General features: G+C 46.4%; 7 protein-coding genes across 7 annotated transcripts; 2 read left to right on the forward strand and 5 right to left on the reverse strand.

Annotated features, from left to right (window-relative positions):
* Positions 1–1,225: 1,225 nt before the first annotated feature.
* Positions 1,226–2,198, reverse strand: EYB26_000158 (uncharacterized protein; the record flags this gene model as incomplete). The annotated part of the gene is made up of 3 exons (XM_054259475.1): positions 1,226–1,468; positions 1,528–1,789; positions 1,855–2,198. 3 exons carry the CDS (start codon positions 2,196–2,198, stop codon positions 1,226–1,228), a joined length of 849 nt encoding a protein of 282 aa, XP_054115450.1.
* Positions 2,199–2,919: 721 nt separating this feature from the next.
* EYB26_000159 (uncharacterized protein) lies at positions 2,920–3,542 on the forward strand (the record flags this gene model as incomplete). The annotated part of the gene is made up of 2 exons (XM_054259476.1): positions 2,920–3,034; positions 3,085–3,542. The coding sequence occupies 2 exons, from the start codon at positions 2,920–2,922 to the stop codon at positions 3,540–3,542; spliced, it is 573 nt and encodes a 190-aa protein (XP_054115451.1).
* A 1,087-nt stretch (positions 3,543–4,629) lies between these two features.
* On the forward strand, positions 4,630–6,139 carry EYB26_000160 (uncharacterized protein; the record flags this gene model as incomplete). Its single annotated transcript, XM_054259477.1, has 6 exons — positions 4,630–4,749; positions 4,798–5,178; positions 5,227–5,286; positions 5,332–5,490; positions 5,536–5,982; positions 6,038–6,139. 6 exons carry the CDS (start codon positions 4,630–4,632, stop codon positions 6,137–6,139), a joined length of 1,269 nt encoding a protein of 422 aa, XP_054115452.1.
* Positions 6,140–7,601: 1,462 nt separating this feature from the next.
* On the reverse strand, positions 7,602–9,139 carry EYB26_000161 (uncharacterized protein; the record flags this gene model as incomplete). The annotated part of the gene is made up of 3 exons (XM_054259478.1): positions 7,602–7,890; positions 7,946–8,962; positions 9,030–9,139. 3 exons carry the CDS (start codon positions 9,137–9,139, stop codon positions 7,602–7,604), a joined length of 1,416 nt encoding a protein of 471 aa, XP_054115453.1.
* A 579-nt stretch (positions 9,140–9,718) lies between these two features.
* EYB26_000162 (uncharacterized protein) lies at positions 9,719–12,397 on the reverse strand (the record flags this gene model as incomplete). Its single annotated transcript, XM_054259479.1, has 2 exons — positions 9,719–11,433; positions 11,494–12,397. The coding sequence occupies 2 exons, from the start codon at positions 12,395–12,397 to the stop codon at positions 9,719–9,721; spliced, it is 2,619 nt and encodes an 872-aa protein (XP_054115454.1).
* A 4,293-nt stretch (positions 12,398–16,690) lies between these two features.
* On the reverse strand, positions 16,691–17,384 carry EYB26_000163 (uncharacterized protein; the record flags this gene model as incomplete). The annotated part of the gene is made up of 4 exons (XM_054259480.1): positions 16,691–16,991; positions 17,059–17,151; positions 17,270–17,285; positions 17,348–17,384. The coding sequence occupies 4 exons, from the start codon at positions 17,382–17,384 to the stop codon at positions 16,691–16,693; spliced, it is 447 nt and encodes a 148-aa protein (XP_054115455.1).
* A 1,083-nt stretch (positions 17,385–18,467) lies between these two features.
* EYB26_000164 (uncharacterized protein) lies at positions 18,468–19,259 on the reverse strand (the record flags this gene model as incomplete). The annotated part of the gene is made up of 6 exons (XM_054259481.1): positions 18,468–18,581; positions 18,643–18,744; positions 18,813–18,884; positions 18,944–19,008; positions 19,099–19,116; positions 19,253–19,259. The coding sequence occupies 6 exons, from the start codon at positions 19,257–19,259 to the stop codon at positions 18,468–18,470; spliced, it is 378 nt and encodes a 125-aa protein (XP_054115456.1).
* Positions 19,260–19,492: the final 233 nt, after the last annotated feature.

Genomic DNA, 19,492 nt, shown 5'->3' on the forward strand with positions numbered 1-19,492 from the left:
ACAACATTTCCCATCCTGATCCAAATCCAAGTTTTATGTAACGACTACTGCGTGGTAACTAACTAACTAGCTATCTTTATCTTCTCTTCCAGAACGTTTTTACGGCGGTCTATGCACAGCCTCATCTAATGAATTTATTGTTTTTAGGTTTAGCAGCAATGTAATGTATGGAAAAGTTTTGTTTTTTTTTAATCTCCACAAGCTATTAATAAGGCTCTTAGTGACGCCCCCACAGGAACCATTCATTCCACTGGAGACCAACTTTTATTTCGCTTTTTAATCATTTCATCTACGAACAGATGAACCAGACATTGATTGAAGCAGCATCGGTATTAGCTACTAGACATAGCGGAGACAAGTGGCTAAAACGAAGTAACATTCACAACGGTGAAGTTCCCTCTACTATCCTTCGCATCTCTCTTCACATCTCTTTCGCGCGGTACTCGAAATCAGAATCTTTTTGAGTGTCATCGAGGTAACGTGGTCGTCGTTTGTCGGCGTAACGTGAGATGTTAGTCAAAGCTCGACCAATGACCTTATCTGGCTTCAACCCGAGGACTGCTTCTTATATATCTATATACTGTCTGGGACGATAGTATTTGAGGAAGGTGGAACTATTGGCATGATGGAGGACTAAATTGCGTTTGGAGTCACTCACCCATTATATTGCCTCTTGGTCAATACTAACAAGCCGTGTAGAACAAATCAAGACATGTACCAGTATCATCAAGGATCCCCCCTATGCTATAGCGAAATTGATAGAAGAAGAACCATTTTAACAGCCCGATAATCTCAGAAATGGAGTGTATAGCGTTGTTATAGTGACTATTACTCATGGGTTGATCCCGAAGAATCTGGGGCTCTCCATCAATCATGTCCACCCTGCAAAATAGGTAGTAATCATCCATGGCCTCCTCTAATAGCAATGGTAACTCTTGGCAGCCACGCATTACGAAAAGACTTCGAACATCATCAATAGATCGAATATCAGCCTTGAAAGCCCGTGCGTGTAGCAACAGTCCCATGATAAACACATGCGGGCTGAACACAAGAGAGACACCCAGAATGATTTCGGGAAAAGAAAACGTATTCCTGCTATAATATTAGATTCGATCTTCTTCTCAGCAGACATTTGTTTAACATATAGATTTGTAATCCCAAGAAAGGACTTGATATACTCAGGCTTAATGGCAATGTCGAGTATAGGAGGTCCGTCATAGGGATTTCATAGTAGACTAATACAGAGATGCTTGTACTGTAGTTTCAAAATCGCGTTTTTGCGGCCCGCGGTAAAAAGGCCAAGCATCAGGGCCAGACACAATATGATCCTTTGGATGCCGAGAAAAAACCGTTTTTTGCGCGTTTGGAGGATCATCTCATTGAATTTGATCATATCGTCAATGTACACTGGGACATTGTCACGAGGTTGAGTACCCAACTCGTTCTCCTTAATTAACCATTGCCTGCCCTACGATATGTTAGTCTAGGTCCAGCAATCATAATATCATAAATTGGACAGTAGCATACCGTGCGGAGGCTCTTCGCCATCGCTTTATCCATCTTTTTGCCTAACGCGTCTTGGTAATAAATTCGAAAATACTTCCAGTCGGTGTTGAAAGTGCCCGCCTGGCCATATCCTGGCAGCTTTCGGCCGTCTACTTCATATTGTAGTTTGGAACACCATTTCAGGAATTGAAATATACAGTCTGCGGATGCTTGCCGAAGCGCTTTCTCTAGGTCACTCCATCGTGCACAATCCGGTTCACGTTCTAAATTTTTCTGACAGAACCTTTGCAAGAGTCAGTGAAACGTATCTAGAATCCAAAACAAATGATAATGCCGTGTAGGACCAACCGATGCCAACGATCAATCACACGTTCTTTCAACTTCTTGGTGCCGTCAGCCCGGTTGAAATCCGGATTGATATCAGAGAGCCTCTCAGTGGTGTCAATATCTGGATCCTTGTACGCCCGACCTGCAGAGGTAGTGGTTTGTGCAGAACTGCCCCCATGTGGTTGTTGAGGAGGACGTGTTCTCCCTTTAGACTGTGGTGTCAAGCTTCGAGTCGATATACTACCAAAGTTCTCGTCTGGCTTGGTGATATCTGTATCGGATGTCTGACAGTTTGAAAGACAAAGACTCGTACCACTTCCTGTCTCTGATTCATCAGGGTCATCAGCCCAATGTTTATTAGGCATGGCTCAGTGTGAAGAAAGCCCTATGTAGAAGTCCTGGGAAGAATTCGGACTTCGTAAGGATGCATTTGGGCAAAGAAAAGAGGGATCTGGGAGGAGGGAGTGTTAGTAAGGCCGATAGGGACCTCAGCAAAAGACTTAAACTGCTCTCAAATGGAAGTCTCTGAATGAGACGATTAGGGCCTGGGTGGTGATTTTGGCTGTGGCGGTGGGTCCGACAGAGTGCGTGGTGAGAGATCGGCAGAGTGCGTGGCAGAAGCGAAGGTACCACGCAAGCCGAGATTATGTACCGTGCAAGCCGAAAACAGAGACCGTTCGAGCCTAGTGCCGCTGCCCGGGTACAAATAGAAAATCTAATATAGTATATTGCTATTACAACGTATACTAAGGCTTTAAGCCCTATCATAGTTATACCAACCTTGGAACAGCCAGATAATGTGCTGATATCATCCTCGAGTGGCCACTGTCACCGCAAATAGTTATTCAGCTCGAATTGCTTGCTTCATTGGAGCAGGATCATGCTATTGAGGAAGCCGACAGGAGATGGGAGCGATGATTTAAGTTACCAAGTGAGGCCATCTCAGCGGGCAAATCTCGATAAGGGTTAATTAGGGTTAAGGCCATTGATAGTCATGACGTCAATTGTCCGGAGCTCTCCATTTGATCCTCTTTTCTTTTCCCTCTACCGTTCATACAGTACATTTCTACGACAGCATATAGAAAAATGACTTCCCTGTGGAACTACTTCTCTCTGCCCACGGCAGTCTTTACCTCACCAGTCGCTGCGATCCTGATGCCAGTGACCGCAGGGGCATTGGTCGGGTATACGACAACTTCGGGTAGGTAGTCTCTCGCCGGACGAACAACGAGACATATTGACATTTCCCAGTCAGTAACACCCAATCCATATACAAAGCCATACGCCAACCACCACTTTATCCACCTGGCTGCGTCTTCGGCCCGGTCTGGACAATGCTATACGGCGCCATGGGCTACGCCAGCTACCGCGCCACGGTCTCCGGGCTCTCATCCCCTTCGTCCGTTATTCGCGAACTAGCGCATACGTCTCAAACACTCTACACCATCCAACTAGCTGCAAATCTCATCTGGATGCCTCTCTTCTTCGGCATGCGCAAACCCTTGGCCGCACTTATGGATATCTTGGCCGTTGGGGGCAGTGTATTGGCGTTGGCGAACAATTATCGCAAGATTGATAATGTCTCGTTCTGGTTGTTGGTTCCTTATTTGGGGTGGTTGGGATTTGCAACGTATTTGAATTTCGGGGCGGGATATTTGAATGGTTGGGATATTTCGGATGAGAAGATTGGTCGTTCGAAGACAAAGTAATATAGTTAACAGTGTTACTCATTAATTTGATGAGATACAAATACGAAGTTATCACAAGATTGACAAAAGAGGGAAGGAGCTCCTTCCATACTGCTACCTTTGTTCCACCCTCTTTGTCTTCGTTCTTGACCATCCACGATGTCATTTCTCCAAGATCTTTTGATTCCTTCGTGAAAGGAATGAAATTACCCCCTCCCCCATTCCAACGTCCTCGTTTCCCTCGTGGTCACACGGGCAGCAAGCGCATAGGGGGTCACCAAGGGAACCATTTTATGAAACTCGGTTAGTACTACGCATGACAATTTCTTTTTCTGCTACGTATTACCATCGCGCTTATATCAGGATTAGGAAATGGTATTGTGATACGTTCAGAGCGCGCGAGAAAAAAGCCTCTTGAGGGTTATGTAACAGGGACTGTACAAGCAAACAATTGGAGGCATTTCGAAATCACAAACTATGGGAACAAAGGTTGTTTGTTGCTACCTTTTAGCGGCAATTAGTCCTATAATATGGAATTTGTCATCCACCACTTACAATTCTTTATTTATACCAATTTCCTTGAAGCTGGGGTATTGGACTTCGGCAGCGTGCGTTCCGATGGTTGACATTCTTGATGTCGCCCTCTAGCCAATCCTGACCCGCACCTGCGACATGGAGATACCAGGCGTTTGGAATTTTGTTTGAAATGCTCGTTTCCCTAGTCTTGACATAGGCTTTGAGAAGGAAAGCCACTAAAATGGCCAGACTCTGGAGAGATCACCGGGCGTGTGAAGGGCCTCACTGCAGGGCGTACTTCCACCAGTAGGGCAAACCAGAGCAGCCAGGCACAAACGCCTGCTATTAGAGTGGGACTATGGGCATTCTATATGCCAGATATAGGCGGGTCAAACAAGAGGATATCATGCTTATGAACCACGCTAGCCTTTCTTTAAAATCTCCACGAAGTCATTGATGAAGGTAGATACCTTCCTCCTTTTTACTCATCATCTTGGTTCTTGGTATCGTGGTTTCTTGCAGTGCAGTGCAGTTCTTACTCAAGGCTATCTTTGAAGAGTGTGTGCAGTCCTTGAGTTGACTCTGCCTCACCATGCAGCTCTTCACAACGATCTTGCTAGCCTTTGCTGGCTTATCAGTTGTGAATGGAGCCTCTGTCGATGTGGAAAAGCGTGATGGCAACTATCGATCTGTGGCATACTTTGTGGACTGGGTGAGTAGATAGTATATGGATATATGATCTCGTACTGATTGTGAATAGGCCATCTATGGTCGAAATTTCCATGTTCAGAATTTGACAGACATGGCGCCAACGTTGACACACCTACTGTACTCGTTTGCTAATATCAATTCGGATTCTGGGGAGGTCGTTCTTGGAGACAGTTATGCAGACATTCAAAAGACGTATCCTGGCGATCCTCTTGACGGCAATGGAAAGAATGTCTACGGCTGTGTCAAGCAGCTGTATCTCTTGAAGAAAGCAAACCGAAACTTGAAAGTGTTGTTGTCTATTGGGGGCTGGACTTGGTCATCCAGATTTGTAGGGGCAACTGGCTCAGCAGCAAATCGTGCCAATTTTGTAAAGACTGCAATTGGACTTGTGCAAGATCTTGGATTCGATGGTATTGATATTGACTGGGAGGTATGTTTCGAGGATCAAAGTAAGCTGCATGTGGCTAACGATACTTAGTACCCAGCCGACAGTACTCAGGCGGATGCCTTTGTGAGCCTTCTTCGTGAACTTCGTGATGTAAGTACTTGATTGATTTTCTCGAACACCAGCTGATACGAACAGGGCTTGGACGACTATGCTGCGGCAAATACCCCTGGTTATCATTACCTCATCAGTGCATCTGTGCCTGCTGGGCCCACGAATTTCGAAAAATTGCACATCACTGCTATGAATGAGTACTTGGACATGTGGAATGTCATGGCATACGACTACAGCGGTTCTGTAAGTATCACAGCCTCTTTACCGACTCGAAACTAACATGCGTAGTGGGACACCATGGCTGGTATGGATGCCAATTTATACCCTACAACATCATATGTCAACGCGACCCCGTTCAACACCGACCAGGCCATAACATATTACCTCCAATACGGCGCTACTGCAAGCAATATAAATTTGGGAATGCCCCTGTATGGACGAGCCTTTACAAACACAGACGGACCAGGTTCCTCTTTCTCTGGCGTCGGAGAGGGTTCATGGGAAGCCGGAATCTGGGACTACAAGGCGCTTCCTCAGGCTGGTGCGACGTTGTTTTATGAGGATTCGTCGGTTTCAGCGTGGACGTATGATAGCTCGCGACGATTGATGATCAGTTATGATACCCCTTCTATTGTTCAAACGAAAGGAGAGTATATCAAGTCCAGGGGTCTTGGTGGGGGTATGTTTTGGGAGTGCAGCGGGGATAAGACAGGACCAGAGAGCTTGGTTCAGACGGTAGGTGACGACGATTGGATACGTTTTTTTGTGGTATGGACTAACGTGTCAATAGCTCGTCAATACACTCGGTGGTTCTGGTGTACTTCATCGCATGGATAATCAGCTCGACTACCCAGCTTCTCAGTACGAGAATATGAGAAAGGGGATGCAGTAGATGGATATGCGGAGAATTCGCGTATACCTAACAATTAGGTATTGGGATGTTTGAGGATCAACATAATTGTCATATAACCAACATGAAACAGCACATTCCCGTACCCAAAGAAATGCCAAAAAAAAAATGTACCTACATTGATCAAAGACAGCCACTGGCATGAAGGGTATGCTACTTCAAATAGACCAGATATACCAGATCGGGCAACAAGTCCATTCCCCAAATCGAATCATTTCGAGATGGACATTTCCATCTGCATTTACCGTAGATATAAACGTGCCGAGCCTTGCGAGGTCGCGAGCCCTTGCTTGACTCTATTCACCCGGCACGTTGCCACGGTATGCTAAGTTGACAAGTATGATTAGACTCGTTTCAAAAACTTAGTCCAACCTCTCTTTCCTTCCTTTCTTTTTTTTATTCTTCTTTTGTCCAGCTCCAGCGTTCTTCTGTGGTTTGGATATCCATTTGGTATTCCCGGCCGTACATGGCATGGCATACATGGATTCTGATTAACAACTCACCCTGTAAGCCACGACTTGCTCTGGCTCTGTAATCGTATCAAATTTCTTAATCCATATTAGTTTAGGCCCGAGTTGAAGAACGGTGAGAGGGAAGAGAAGGAGAATTGAAATCATGTATGCAGCCCGAAAATCTCTCGATTATGTATATATCCCTGTGCATACCGGTACTTGACTATCGTAATGTTAGGACTAACAATGCGCTTGACGATCAAATGGAACAAATAATTTCTCCAACTTTACCTAGCTATTATGACTTCAAAACTGATAAACAAAAACTGAGGGGCAAAAAAATAAATAAATAAAAAGGAATATACGAGCTTTTTGCGTAGATTAGAGACCAGTTCTAGTAGATTTGTGGTTGTGATCATGGGCTCCCTTCTTGCTGGAAGAGTACCCCTTCGCGATGAGGTAACCTGAGACTGAATAACATTTACACCCGAACCACGCGGCAAAGTTCGATCTGACTGACAGTTCTTTATTTTGATGCATTGCAGATATCATGTAGTAGCTACAGGGACATGTAAAGTATACGATCCTTGTTGTTTCCCTGCCCCGGATATACTTTAGTCTCCACACTTTCTCATCTCCAGTCTTTCCAAAGCCTTTTGTTCTGGGGTTCTTGAATCGAAGAATAGCAAGTTAAAAAGCGAATCGCTAAATCACCGGTAGCGATGACGCGATCACTTCGGCTGTCCAGCTTACGTCGAGACAGTCCTTGGTGCTGAATTTACTCGAGACGTCCCCTACAACCACCTCCTTATCAAACTTGCTAATCTAGTAGGTAACTAGTATAGCGGCAATCCTGTTCTTCCTCTAGGGCTTCGCATATAGTCTCCTCGACACTCTCAACTTTCACTTCTAGTCCACCCTGATGAAATGCCCACATCGCCAGGGCCAGCCCTATGATGGGATACACCCTTACCTAGATCGGAATTCCCCATCTAAATATCTAAATCAACCTCTCCAAGAGCGATGACATGGACACTGATCGTGACGCTGATGTCAACGTCAACCACGCAGTCTCTAGAGAGAAGGAGACTGAGTTGGAGAAGGCTGCATGTGGTAAGAATATGCCTGAAGTAACCAATCTCGAGAACGTCGAGGGCAAGGCTGCCGAATAATTTTTCGCATTCGGTTAATGTCGTTGATAGTTGACTGTCTGTCCGCTGGGGTTCGTTTATCCGGAATAACGAATAAATATATTTATAATGAATAGTGAGAAGAAAACCACTGCAATAGTACTTTGAGCATGCATCCCCAGCCGTAAGTCGTAAGAAACTGTTACCGCTTCAAGGACAGTATATCAGCGAGTTTAAGACTGCCCTTTTCACCCCATCCTGCAACACCTGTTTGTACCTCAGGTCGTACGCGTACATACCAGGTCCACGCCCGTTTGTCTAGTTCCTCCGCTGAAAGTGTCGTTGCCCAAGACGAGATCGATATATCCAGCGCTTGAAGTAAGAGACCGAGACATCTCTCCTTCTCAGCGAGAGAGTCTGTGGATTTCTTTTTCTTGGTATTATCTGTATCTTCGCCATTCTCCTTAAGGATGGTGAAAGATTTTAGCAGATATGATCGTGCTGATTCCGGCGTATGGATCGGAAGTCCCGCTGTCGTCTGGCTCTGAGTGCGACCTGATCTCATACCAACAACGTCCACATTCTTTTCCTTTTTTTTCAAAGCCTCAAGATCAAGACCCCAAAGCGGAGGCAGTCCCGTATCAGCCTTCTCGCCAGCTTCCTCTTCTTTCCGTTCAGGCCCACCCTCAAACGGATCATAATCCCACCTCTTCAACACCGGCACCTCCCTCCCCAAAATCTTGACTTTCGGCTGCCCCTCCGCCCATTTCTGCTCATCATCAGCTGCAGCGGGGGCAGACACAATCCCCAAACTAATCGCTTTACTACGACTATTCGCGCTAACAACCGCCTGGCCGAGACTGAGCCTACTAGACATCGGCTGTTCTGGCATTGTGTATTTCAGCACTGCAACCGCAAAGGCGAGAACGAGTGGTGCGCGGTTAGTTCTCAGGATTGTTTGGGAGAGAGTCTCTTCGGACTCGGAGGTTAGGGGGAGGGAGAGGGAGGATTCTATTTCGTAGGGTGTACGATTTACACCTGCAACAGCATTGGAAAGTTTTGCTTTTTTGGTTGAGGAAGACTGTTCTTCTGAGGCGGATGCCCCTCGCTTTTGACCATTCTTGGTCACCCGTTTCGCGGCATTAAGGACTTGTTTGGCGACTTTGCCATCTTTGAAGATGGATTGTATTGTATCCAGATTTGAGCGCGATATATCATCAGCACTATCATCAATTAGATATATGAATTCTTTCTAAAACTAGAAAGTCTTTTGTAAAGGTTACGGCATACCTCTGTAGTCCAGCCGCTTGAAGGTCTTTGATCTTGCCCATGGCAGATGCGAGCGGGACTTTGGCGTCCTGCGAAAGGAAGCGAAGTAATGCTTGAAGCTGGGCGGCCATTTTTTTTTTCCCCCTCTCTATCAATTACTTTCTTGAGAATGTTAAAATCGAGATTGGATTCGAGGAAGAAGGTTAGATCCAAGTTTGAACTACAAAATGGACGGGATCGGGAGTTTGTCATCCTTGGATTACCTAGTTAACTAACTTAGTTACTTCTAACAAGTTCGTTAGATTACAAGTGAGCCTAGAAAATACATGGATGAAGATCAAGTCACAAAGAATAACGAATACTTAATATTCTAATTAATTACATATGTAGATGCATCCACTGATGTTGACCAGGAATGGAGTTGTTACACAAATATAGGAGAGATGTCTAAGTTCTTACGAGATATACCCATCAAAACAAAATACAATACGCTTTTCTCGGTTCTGAAGAATTGATACAATCGCTATATTAAACACAATCATGAAGAACATAAACATCGACCGCACCACGAATAAAAAGCATACGTCGTTCTCTCTAAGCTTTTTTTGTAGAGTTTCTCACTTGCAATCCAATACGACCGCTTATATCAACTAAGCAGCAGTTTCTTCAGTGTCGATGGATTCGTCAGTTGCAGCCAACTGTTCAATAATCTATTCAGTCGTTGGCTCTGGATCTATCGATTTGACTTGCGTGTCTGCTGCTATTTCTGGCGGTTGATCAACGGACTGCTTCGACGACACGTGTTCGGTCGTTCTAGAGTCCTTGTGGTGCTCTAAAGTCTCACTCTTTGCGGGTTCGTGGATCTCGAGTTCGGCCTCAGGTTCGACACTCTTGTCGAGCGAAAGTGCAACCAGATCCCCAGATTCACCATCTATGTCCTTCACAGTAGGAGGAGCCATAGTCGTCTCATCAAGCTTGACCTCGACTATAGGCTCCTTCTTCTCGGCGACTGTCAGGTTTCCATCAACACCAAGTTCCCATACATTCCAGGCATCCATAATACGAATCTCTGGAATAGATGGTAGTCTTGTCTCTGACGATGAGCTGGCAGCAGGCTTTCTCCTGGCTGGACCACGAGCACGACTCTTGCGAGCATCAGCAAGTGGCGCTTTCTCTTCTGGGGCTTCTTCTTCCTTCTTCTCGGCAGCGGGCTTAGGTGCTTGAGGCCCTAATTGGAGTCGGGAGTTCAGATCGGACAAGAAATTTGCTTTAACACCGGCAATCTTGCCACCGTTAGGTCGTGCGGGAATAACGGGTTTGTTTCTGTTGACTGGAGGTGCCGCGGCATCACCGGAGGCTGTCTTAGCAGGACGAACTGGAATTTGAGGTTTGGGACGATCTGGAATAACAGGTGCTTTCTTCTCATCTGTTGATCCATCAGACGGTCTTGCAACCTTTGCAGGTCGAGGAGGAATGCTAGGTCGAAACGGGATACTGGGAGCCTTGGCTGTATCAGGGCTCGATTCAGACGGTTCGATCGTTGTCACGAGGTGCTGACTCTCAGGTGCGTCTTCCCAAAGATCTCGACTCGGGAATCGGTGGTTGAGAGGGGGTCTCGTTGGGCGGCCTTTGGTAGCTTGGCTGTGTGGTTGTGATAAATGAGAATAAACCTGACCAGCTTCGCGTTTGCGCTGCGCTTCTGCTTCTGGTGTCTCAAACTTGGGTTTGGATCGGTCTTCCGGTAAGTCTGGAGTGGATACGCTGGCGAGTAACTGAAGACTATCCGGGGTATCCTCCCAAATATCTTGACTGGGGAAAAGTTCAGTACGCTTCTGGAAACGCTCCGCCGCTGACAAAGGCTTGCTCGATTTCTCGTCTTCTGGGAACAACGGCTCATATTCTTCGACGTCCTCCAAAGGTGTATGTACATCATCGTGTTCTTCGCCTCGAGAAGTCCAGCGGGTAAGACCAGCAGGTGCACCGTGCAAGCTTGTTGGGCGACTGTTTGGCGCACTGGGTGTACGGCTTCGAACTCGTTCGAGGTCATGATAATCTGCGCTTGCTCTTCTGGGGGATACGGCAGGGTGGAGGTAAGCGGAGCTTGGGCGAGACTCATCAGCTGCAAGGATGGGCTCGTCGTTCTCAATGACGTCAAAATAATCTGTTGTTGATGGTGGTTCTGGTGTACGAGCAAAGCCATCTGGGTGATGTAACGAGTGATATGGCTCGTCGACATGAATGACTCGACCACCATCGCTGCTTGCAGTTGACATTGCGCTCTTAGTTCGTGTCAATTCCGATGTTCCAAAGGTAGAATGGCGAAGAGGAGATTCCACGGCGGGCTGAGTATCTTGACGAGTGAGTTCATCAGTTGCAATATAGCCGACTTCTTCAGCAGGAGTTCCAACAAGAGCCGGCGAAGTGCCTAGATCGTTTGTTAGCAAAACAAAAGCCCGCTGGGATGTGAAATACAATGCAAACTTACCAACACTGGTATCAACATCGGAACTCTTAACTAAGCGGTTAAGGTCGTCACTGCTGAGCGCCCAGGCAGAACGCTCGGCAATAGCTGGACCGTACTGGCCCTGCGCTTCACGAGCTAACTCGTCAGGGTGCTTGTCGTACCAGGCCTTCTCGAATTTGTCGGCGGCGTGCACACCATGGCCATGAAGACCATAGCTACCAGGTGGAAGGAGTACCTCCCGACCACTACGGGTGCGCTGATGATGGCGGCTGGCACGTTGACCGGTGGCGGATACGCTTCGGGGAGGCGCGGGGGAAGGAGCCTGCACGTCACCAGCATTGGCTAACATAGGTACACGCTGGCCAATTTCAGGAATTCCATGCTCTTCTTCAAATTGCATAGATTGACGGCGAGTACTTGATGCCGTGGATGCGGCACGAGAACCGCTGGGTTTCGATTGTATAGAACGGCTGCGCTGATCGGCATCTTCCAAAGCTGGCGAAGAAGCCTTGCCAAAACCGGCAGCGGCAGCTTGTTCCGAATCAGTACGAGTCACGGTCTGTACTCTGGCCTTTGCGCTTGAAGTGGGCAGAGAAGGCTTGGGGGCGTGTAGCTTCAAATCGCTGCCCACGTTTCTGGTTTCCGCGGGTTCGTTGTTAAGCTCCTCGTATTCGATACCTTCCTCGCCAAGGGAAGGAATGGTCACGCTTGGAGGACGAGCTGGAAGGTCGTTTGACGTTGTGCGTGCGAGTCCTGGAGGACCGTTCAAAGGTGAGGGTGCATAGGTGTCTCTGCCCCCCGGAGATACGGAGCGATCCAGGTGGCGATTAGTCGGACGAGGAGGTATTGAAGGAATATCGGCGCTTAGAGTGTGAGGAGATCTGGCCGGGCGAGGCGGTATCACCGGAGCTGACGGAGCAGACATGGTGGGTTGATGCTATAACAAAGTGTAGGAAGCCGTGGTTGGCAATGACGCACGCAATGACAATTAGGTGGGCTGTACACGTATTGCGGTCAGTTTTGAATGAAACAGGGCAAAACAAAAGGCAGTAAAACGTGATGAATTGAATGCAAATGACTTGAATACAATCCAAAAATAATTGCTTGGGAGTGTCAAGAGTGACGAGTTTGGGCGTGAGGAAAGTCCGGTCTCAGTCTGAGTGAACGACCTGGCTCCTTCCACGCTTAACCGGATCTAGCCGACGATGACGATGACACGGAACAAAAACAAAAGGAGAAAGGAAATAAGACCAAGTACTTCAGGGACGACAACTCAAATAAATCAATAAATGAGTTATTTTTCTGGTCACGGGCCTGGCCCCCTACCCCTCGACGGTGTTGGTTCCTTTTTTTGAAAATAACCTTTGCAAGGGTCCGTCGAGGCCAGAATGATATGCAAGTAAATCAACGGACGCTTATCAGAGGCCCAATCAGTAGGGGGGATGTTCACCGCCTGGGGAGGAGTTTTGCACAACAACGAGGCCAGCTGACTTGCGAAATGGGGGAGAAAATATTTTCCAAGTCACATTGAAAATAGAATTGAAAATGGAAATGCAATTGAATTGCCATCAATTGAATTGTGCTCATGTAAAACGAGGACTTACCTGTGTATTCACGATGGCGGCAAGCTGTGACGGAGTAAAAGACAAGCTGCTATTGGACGGAAGGACCGACGAGTGCCGAGTGAGATAGATAGCTATGCAGTACTTTGTTTGACCAGACTGGTTCGTGGAGTCGAGTTGATAGCAAAACCAGGAGGAAGGTGATAGCGAGTATGTTCAAATTGGTGTTTGGATGTGATTGTATGTGAATAGGAGAATTGAAGAAGACAAACTGTTCGACAGGATCTGATTGCGTATAAGAATAGAACAGGTTGCCAGTGAAGTGTGATGTCGTTAAATCGAGAATGCCGTCTGGGCCTGGGCCTATTATTTGCTGGGCAAGTCTAACGTATTTCGGAATACGGCGAATCTTACCGTTATTACGTGCTTACCGGTCCACTTGGTTCTTTTGTATGCAGTCGTGTGACTCCTGTGATGCGCCTTGACGTTGGAACTGGTACAATACCGTATTGTGACCGGCAGCTGACCGAGACAGTCGGTCTGATTGGCGGATTGCCACCAACGATTAATTGAGTCAAAGTGGGCCTGGCATGATACGACATACTCCGAGTCTGCTATCTAGATGGCTGTGTGGACGACTGCGATATCAACAATCCATTTGGAAGTACTTATCTACGTTACCTATCATTGCTATCAATACGTTCTGCTGTTATCCATCGTATCAATCCAAGGACGAGTGGCACAGCTTACGCAAGAAAAAAGGAGCAAAAATAGAAAATGCCTCAGGGGGCTGAGCTGAGCCACTTGAGTGGATGGGCGCCGATTACCGATCATTCCTCTTATGGGTTAGCCGTATTGGCTTTACCAGATGGTACAATGACTCAAGCGTCATTTCTAAGAACGGAAATTCCCCTTAGAACTCACAGGATGCTTCGAGTCACATTTGTCAGGCTTCTGATCTGGAAACCATGGATCGTATCCTCAATACTCATTCAAAGTCGACACATGGCGCATCACCGTATCAAGTTCAGATCGAAGAATGTTGGAGATTACTTCGTCAATACAGATACCATCTAGACCATCCATTACAAAGAGACAGCACACCCTTACAATATACCTGACAAGGAAAGTCGGATCTGTATGGACATCTCGCCTCAACTAACCAAACAATACATCGACATCAACCACACGCACAGCCGCCAAGAGGAACCCCTGTACAAAGTACATATCAAAACGTGGACATATCAGTATGCAAGGACTGTCACTACCAGCTAAACAAACCATCAAATACACGATCCAGAGTCCAACATCAGTTCAACTTGGCCAGAACTACTGGACGGGATTGCGTCGAAGGCGATGAATACCTACAACTCGTAGCCTAGGCACATTGGTTGGTTGACTTTCCGCCACTGACGGTGGATCTCACCACTCCGTATCCCAGTGAGCATTGGATACGCATGCATACATACATCAAACCTGAGGATAGTTACAAGGTCCTCGTTTCTTACATAGTCTGTCTACCTTCTATTTCAAGTGAATCCGACTGATATAAGGCCCTACTACTACCCACACTCACGCTTTGATACCAAACTACCATCACCAAGCAAGTGTCATGTGTGCATCAAACTGACTTGGCATGGTAGTCTACCAACCTTGAAACCCTCAACCTTGGAGAGAACTGCGTCGTGAGTTGGTAAAGTTTTACCCCTCGCAACTTGCTGGCAGTAAGAGCCTGGGAGGAGAACGAAGGTTTTCCCCCACACTTAACAAGTACCGGTACTCCACCATCTGACCTCATACCTAAGTTCACCACGCTGTAAGCTGTGTAACCTAGGTACATACGATTCAAGGAAAGTATTTGATCCAATTGGCATACAAAATCATTAATTAGTACATTCCCCCGCTATTCTGCTCAAAAGATTTTTTCATGTATGCCCCGCGTATGTATTATATGGACCCGTTCGTACTGCGAGTACGAACTATGTACGTACATGTAACATTCCAAACAGAGTATCCTATGATACGTAGAGTGATCTGCTCTGTCATTGATCAATCAATTCCCTCAGACAATTTACTTGGGGCAAATACTATGTTGAAGGTCTCAGAATGTGGACTCCTGGGATGGATATACGTTATTTATTTATTTTATTTCTTTTGTCGGAACTGCCTTTCAGTCATGGTCCAAGTATATAAAGCCGCATAGGGCGTCCTTTTGGGTGCGTCTTGATTGGATGGGATATTGCTCTGTTCCCCCTTTTTGACAGCGTGTTTGGTGGCCATTCTAGTCAAGGAGAGAATGATTGATGAGTATGAACCTGGTTGCGACCTGAAACACAATAGCAATGGTATGGAGTAGTTATTCGAGTTAGAAGCTGGGCGCCCTGGGCAAACGACAATCGTGAACCGCATGTATCAAGGTCTTGAAATCCATTTTCTTTCACATACTCCGTACACACACAATAACAATGAATTTGGACGATATTGTCACGTGCCATCGTATACATATATAAGCCCTGAGATTTGTTTTCTCCCAGGTCTTTCGTCCTGCCCCTAAACACCACACGTCTGGCTTAGTTTATCCTCTCTATCCTCTCTATCACGTCTTGTCCTCAGAAATCCTAGTCAACTAACCTGCGTCTTATATATTGGTTGCTCGACAGGCGTTGATTCAGTATCGACAGCTCAACCCCATTTCAAAACCTCCGGTTGATCCATCGCTAGGCGACTGTCTGTCATAGACGCCCCGCCGGTACTCCAGCCCACGTGTGCCTCAAAATGACTGCTGGACAACATGGACTGAAGAGCTTGAGGCATCCAAATATTTACAAATATTTGCCAGGATTAGATCTGGAGCAGAGATTCGAAACATTTCATATCCCTCAGGTTCACTCTGGAGGCCAATATGGGGTACTTTCCAATCACTACAACAGCATGGACGCGAAGCCAAGCAGTTCATTTGAAGACGGCATCTGGATTTAGCTATGATACATAAAGCATGGATGAGCAGAAGAGTAACATTCCTATCTCGAGAGCCACTCGCAATCTCGGTGATAAAGCCTCAAAAGTTAGGTTGAGAACGTGCATGTCTGGGGTAGGTATGCGTGAGTTATATCTTCGGATCTGTACTACATCGCCAGTCATGGTCGAGAGATCGACCACCTGGGTATTGAACATAAAAGTCGCAATGTATAGCTTTGATAGAACGCCTTGACTGGCTAAAATAAAGGACGTATGAGAACTCCAGATCAGTTCGGTCGAACAAACCCTTTGTCTGTATGTACGAAGTTGGTTGGACAGAAAATTACTCGATGGTAACACCTGACAAACATCCATGAATGTGTTCTTCGGAACTTCCTTCGTATTAAGGACATATAGTGTATCTTGATAAATAAGTAACAGTCATACAAAACTCCAGAGGGATCAAAAGACACTAGCTAGTACACTTGCATGCTTGCCCGGAAAAAGCCAAAGGTCAAGCGGAGAATCACTTCGTAACATGGGTCGATAGGCAATAGGCGAAAAGGACAGGAGTGAGACAATTTTTGATAAGGTGAAGGCACGGCAATCAGGGTAAACAAATCAGAACTAGCCCCGTGAGTACATATGTCTAACGCCCAAATCTTTTGGTTGCGCATCAACATTGGTTTGGGTATGAACTACACAATCATCTGCGCAATACCCTGTCCACCCAAGGTCTTACTTCCAATAAACTCCTGATTCCTGACACCGGCAAGCAAGTAGCAAAGACCGGCAAGCAACAAAAACACGGCGGCGGCAATCAGACTCGATGCGCCGGTGACAAGACTGACCCATTGCACGGCGCTCATGCCGATGTAGATGAGGGCGCGCATGTAGTTGCTGGTGAAGCGGCGGATGAAGTCGTCGAATTTGGAGGAAGTGGGGCATATACGAAGTAAGAAGGGGACTTCGATGAAGAGGATGACAAATGCGCAGCATCTGTGACGAAGTCAGCATCATAAACATACAATGGTATGGACATGTTTTTGAAATGTGATCGACTTACAGACAAACTATACTAAACGGAATACGGCCGATGGGCGCAAAGATGTTGGCGACACCTAGGGCGAAGCATAGGAAGATGCAAAGGACACCGGTCCTATAACTCGCGAGTTAGATCATTGTATAGGAGATATGTCGAGGCTAGGTGCAATCCACGCAGTCCCTTGGACGCCATGCTTCGAATCGGAACTCGACAAACGAGCTATATAACTAACCATTGTCCATAAATACCTATAGAATGCGCGGTTAGTACGATGTTCTATTGAATCAGGCTGGTAAACGGGGAGTTATACTGAAATTACGTGTGCGGAATTCTTCGGCGAGAGTCATCGTGATGATATAGTCGGATCGTAACGACGTATTATCGATGAGTGAGTATATATATGCCCGATGCAATCAAGCAGACAGATCGATGTCCGTTGTTGTACCCGTAATATCGTCGAGGTTATTGCGAGAACTGCCGGAGTGTCGTTATGACAGGAACAGAGGAGCTGTGTAAGCAATGGACGATGAGAGTCACAGCAACGGCGCTCCACAAGAGTCAATATATATTAAACCGACGTTGACAAGATTCCTGATCCGATGCTTCTGAGATATAAGATTCAACGCTCGTATAACGACTTCAGCAGTAATTGACGATCGACGGAAATAACAACGTGGACTGTATTGTATGTAGGTTGATCGGAGCTTGTGAAACTCTGTAAATGAAGACAATGTATGTCAGCAATCAAACGATGGTCATAGCTCTGATTCAGTGTACTGGGATGATGCGTACCTATATCAAGCACTGGTGTTGGTGAAGAATGAAAGTTGAAGACATTGGGAAGGCACTGAGAGCTAGCTGGAAGTGATTGATTGTTTTGCCTGGGGACGGATGTTACGGATGCCGCAGCCTGATTGGTTCAACGTCGCAGCCGTTAAGAGAATGGATTTCCGCTTCTCCCTTTTCTTGTCGTTTTAATTAAACAGAAACGAACTTCAGCTTTCTTTATACTACAGTATGATCAGAATCTTGAAGGATTCTGTCGACTTGTTTTTCACTCGGAGGTAAGAGATTTCAGAATCTGGTAGCCTGGCGAAGCATAAGGCCACTCGGAACGAGGTCTCCAGAAACGCGCCGTGTCAGTGTCCGATTCATACGGAAGATTGCTTCATCCATTTACTAGTATTGTCGCCTGCCTTCTTTACATAGCCTCAAAGGAAACGGTGGAGTAAATCGTGAATAAATCTTTGTCTACAGCCTGATACTATTGTCAAACATCTCGAGTCTGTTTCAGATCGCTTGAAAAGGAGTCATATTGGCATGATGTGTTTTGTTTCTATGACACAAATCAAATATATCGTCCATCGCTCATTCTCAAAGACCATAGCCAACATCGTAAAATTCGTTGTTCCCCCATCACGACTGATTGATTAGGCGCTGTAGACGAGACGGAAAACGTCGTTGTAGACAAAGTAGCTGCCTTGTCCGTCGGGGAGAAGCTGGAATGCTTGAGTGTAGTTCATGGGCTTTTGTTCCTCGTCGACCTGTATTACCGCAATAGTCAGCGTTATGCAATGCAACCAACGAGTGTAAACGGGCTCCTACCAAAAGAGCACCGGTAACGAGGACGAGAATGCCGCCATTTTCATTGCTGGGCTGGGCATCGAGGGTTGCGACCTGGTGTTGGACCTTCTGGAAGGGGAGTTCCTATGACAAAGAAAAGAAGCGTAAGAGTCTATCTAGTACAGTAGATCGTTAATCGGGAGAAAACTCACCGCCAATTTTGCAATAATGGCCTGTGCTCCGAGTTTGGCGTCATTCTCAAAGGTGAGCATAGAATTGTCGCGCTAAGATAATTCTCAAATGTAAGCCGATGTATAGACCCGAATCGAATATGACTGCTTACGTAGAGCGCGGCAAGGTTGTTTCGGCCCTCATCAAAGGTTTTGTAGTAGAACTGCACGAACTGTTCTGTGTTGCGATAATCGGGTTAGGAGGGGAACGAGAGGTCGCAAACACTGAGATGATGGTGATAGCATGACGGGATGTGAGAAAACGTACGGGCGATGCTGCTGAAGTCTGTAGATGGATTAGCAACTGGTTGATCGATGTAGATAGATGTAGCAAAAGAGGACATTGAGAAGACACTGTAATGATCGCGCAATCGCATCTTCCAGCAGCAGAAAAAGAAAATATACCGATATATAGTACTTACCGGCCATTGTGAAAGTTGATCGAGTATACACAAGTAAACAAGAAATGCGATGGAAGAGCGTGGGCTGGAGTATAGTCAGTCAATCGCGGAGAGAGCAACTTTTGTTATTCTTCTTTTAAAGGAAGGAGGGGTGTTGTGGGCCTCAAGACGGGTGGGGTCCTGCTTGTAGGGCGATCTACCTTCTACTTTCTACATATACGAACTACTCCAATCGAGGCGACATTGGGTATCCATTGATTT

The sequence above is a fragment of the Talaromyces marneffei genome, chromosome 1 (genome assembly GCF_009556855.1).
Source record: "Talaromyces marneffei chromosome 1, complete sequence".
NCBI lineage: Eukaryota > Fungi > Ascomycota > Eurotiomycetes > Eurotiales > Trichocomaceae > Talaromyces > Talaromyces marneffei.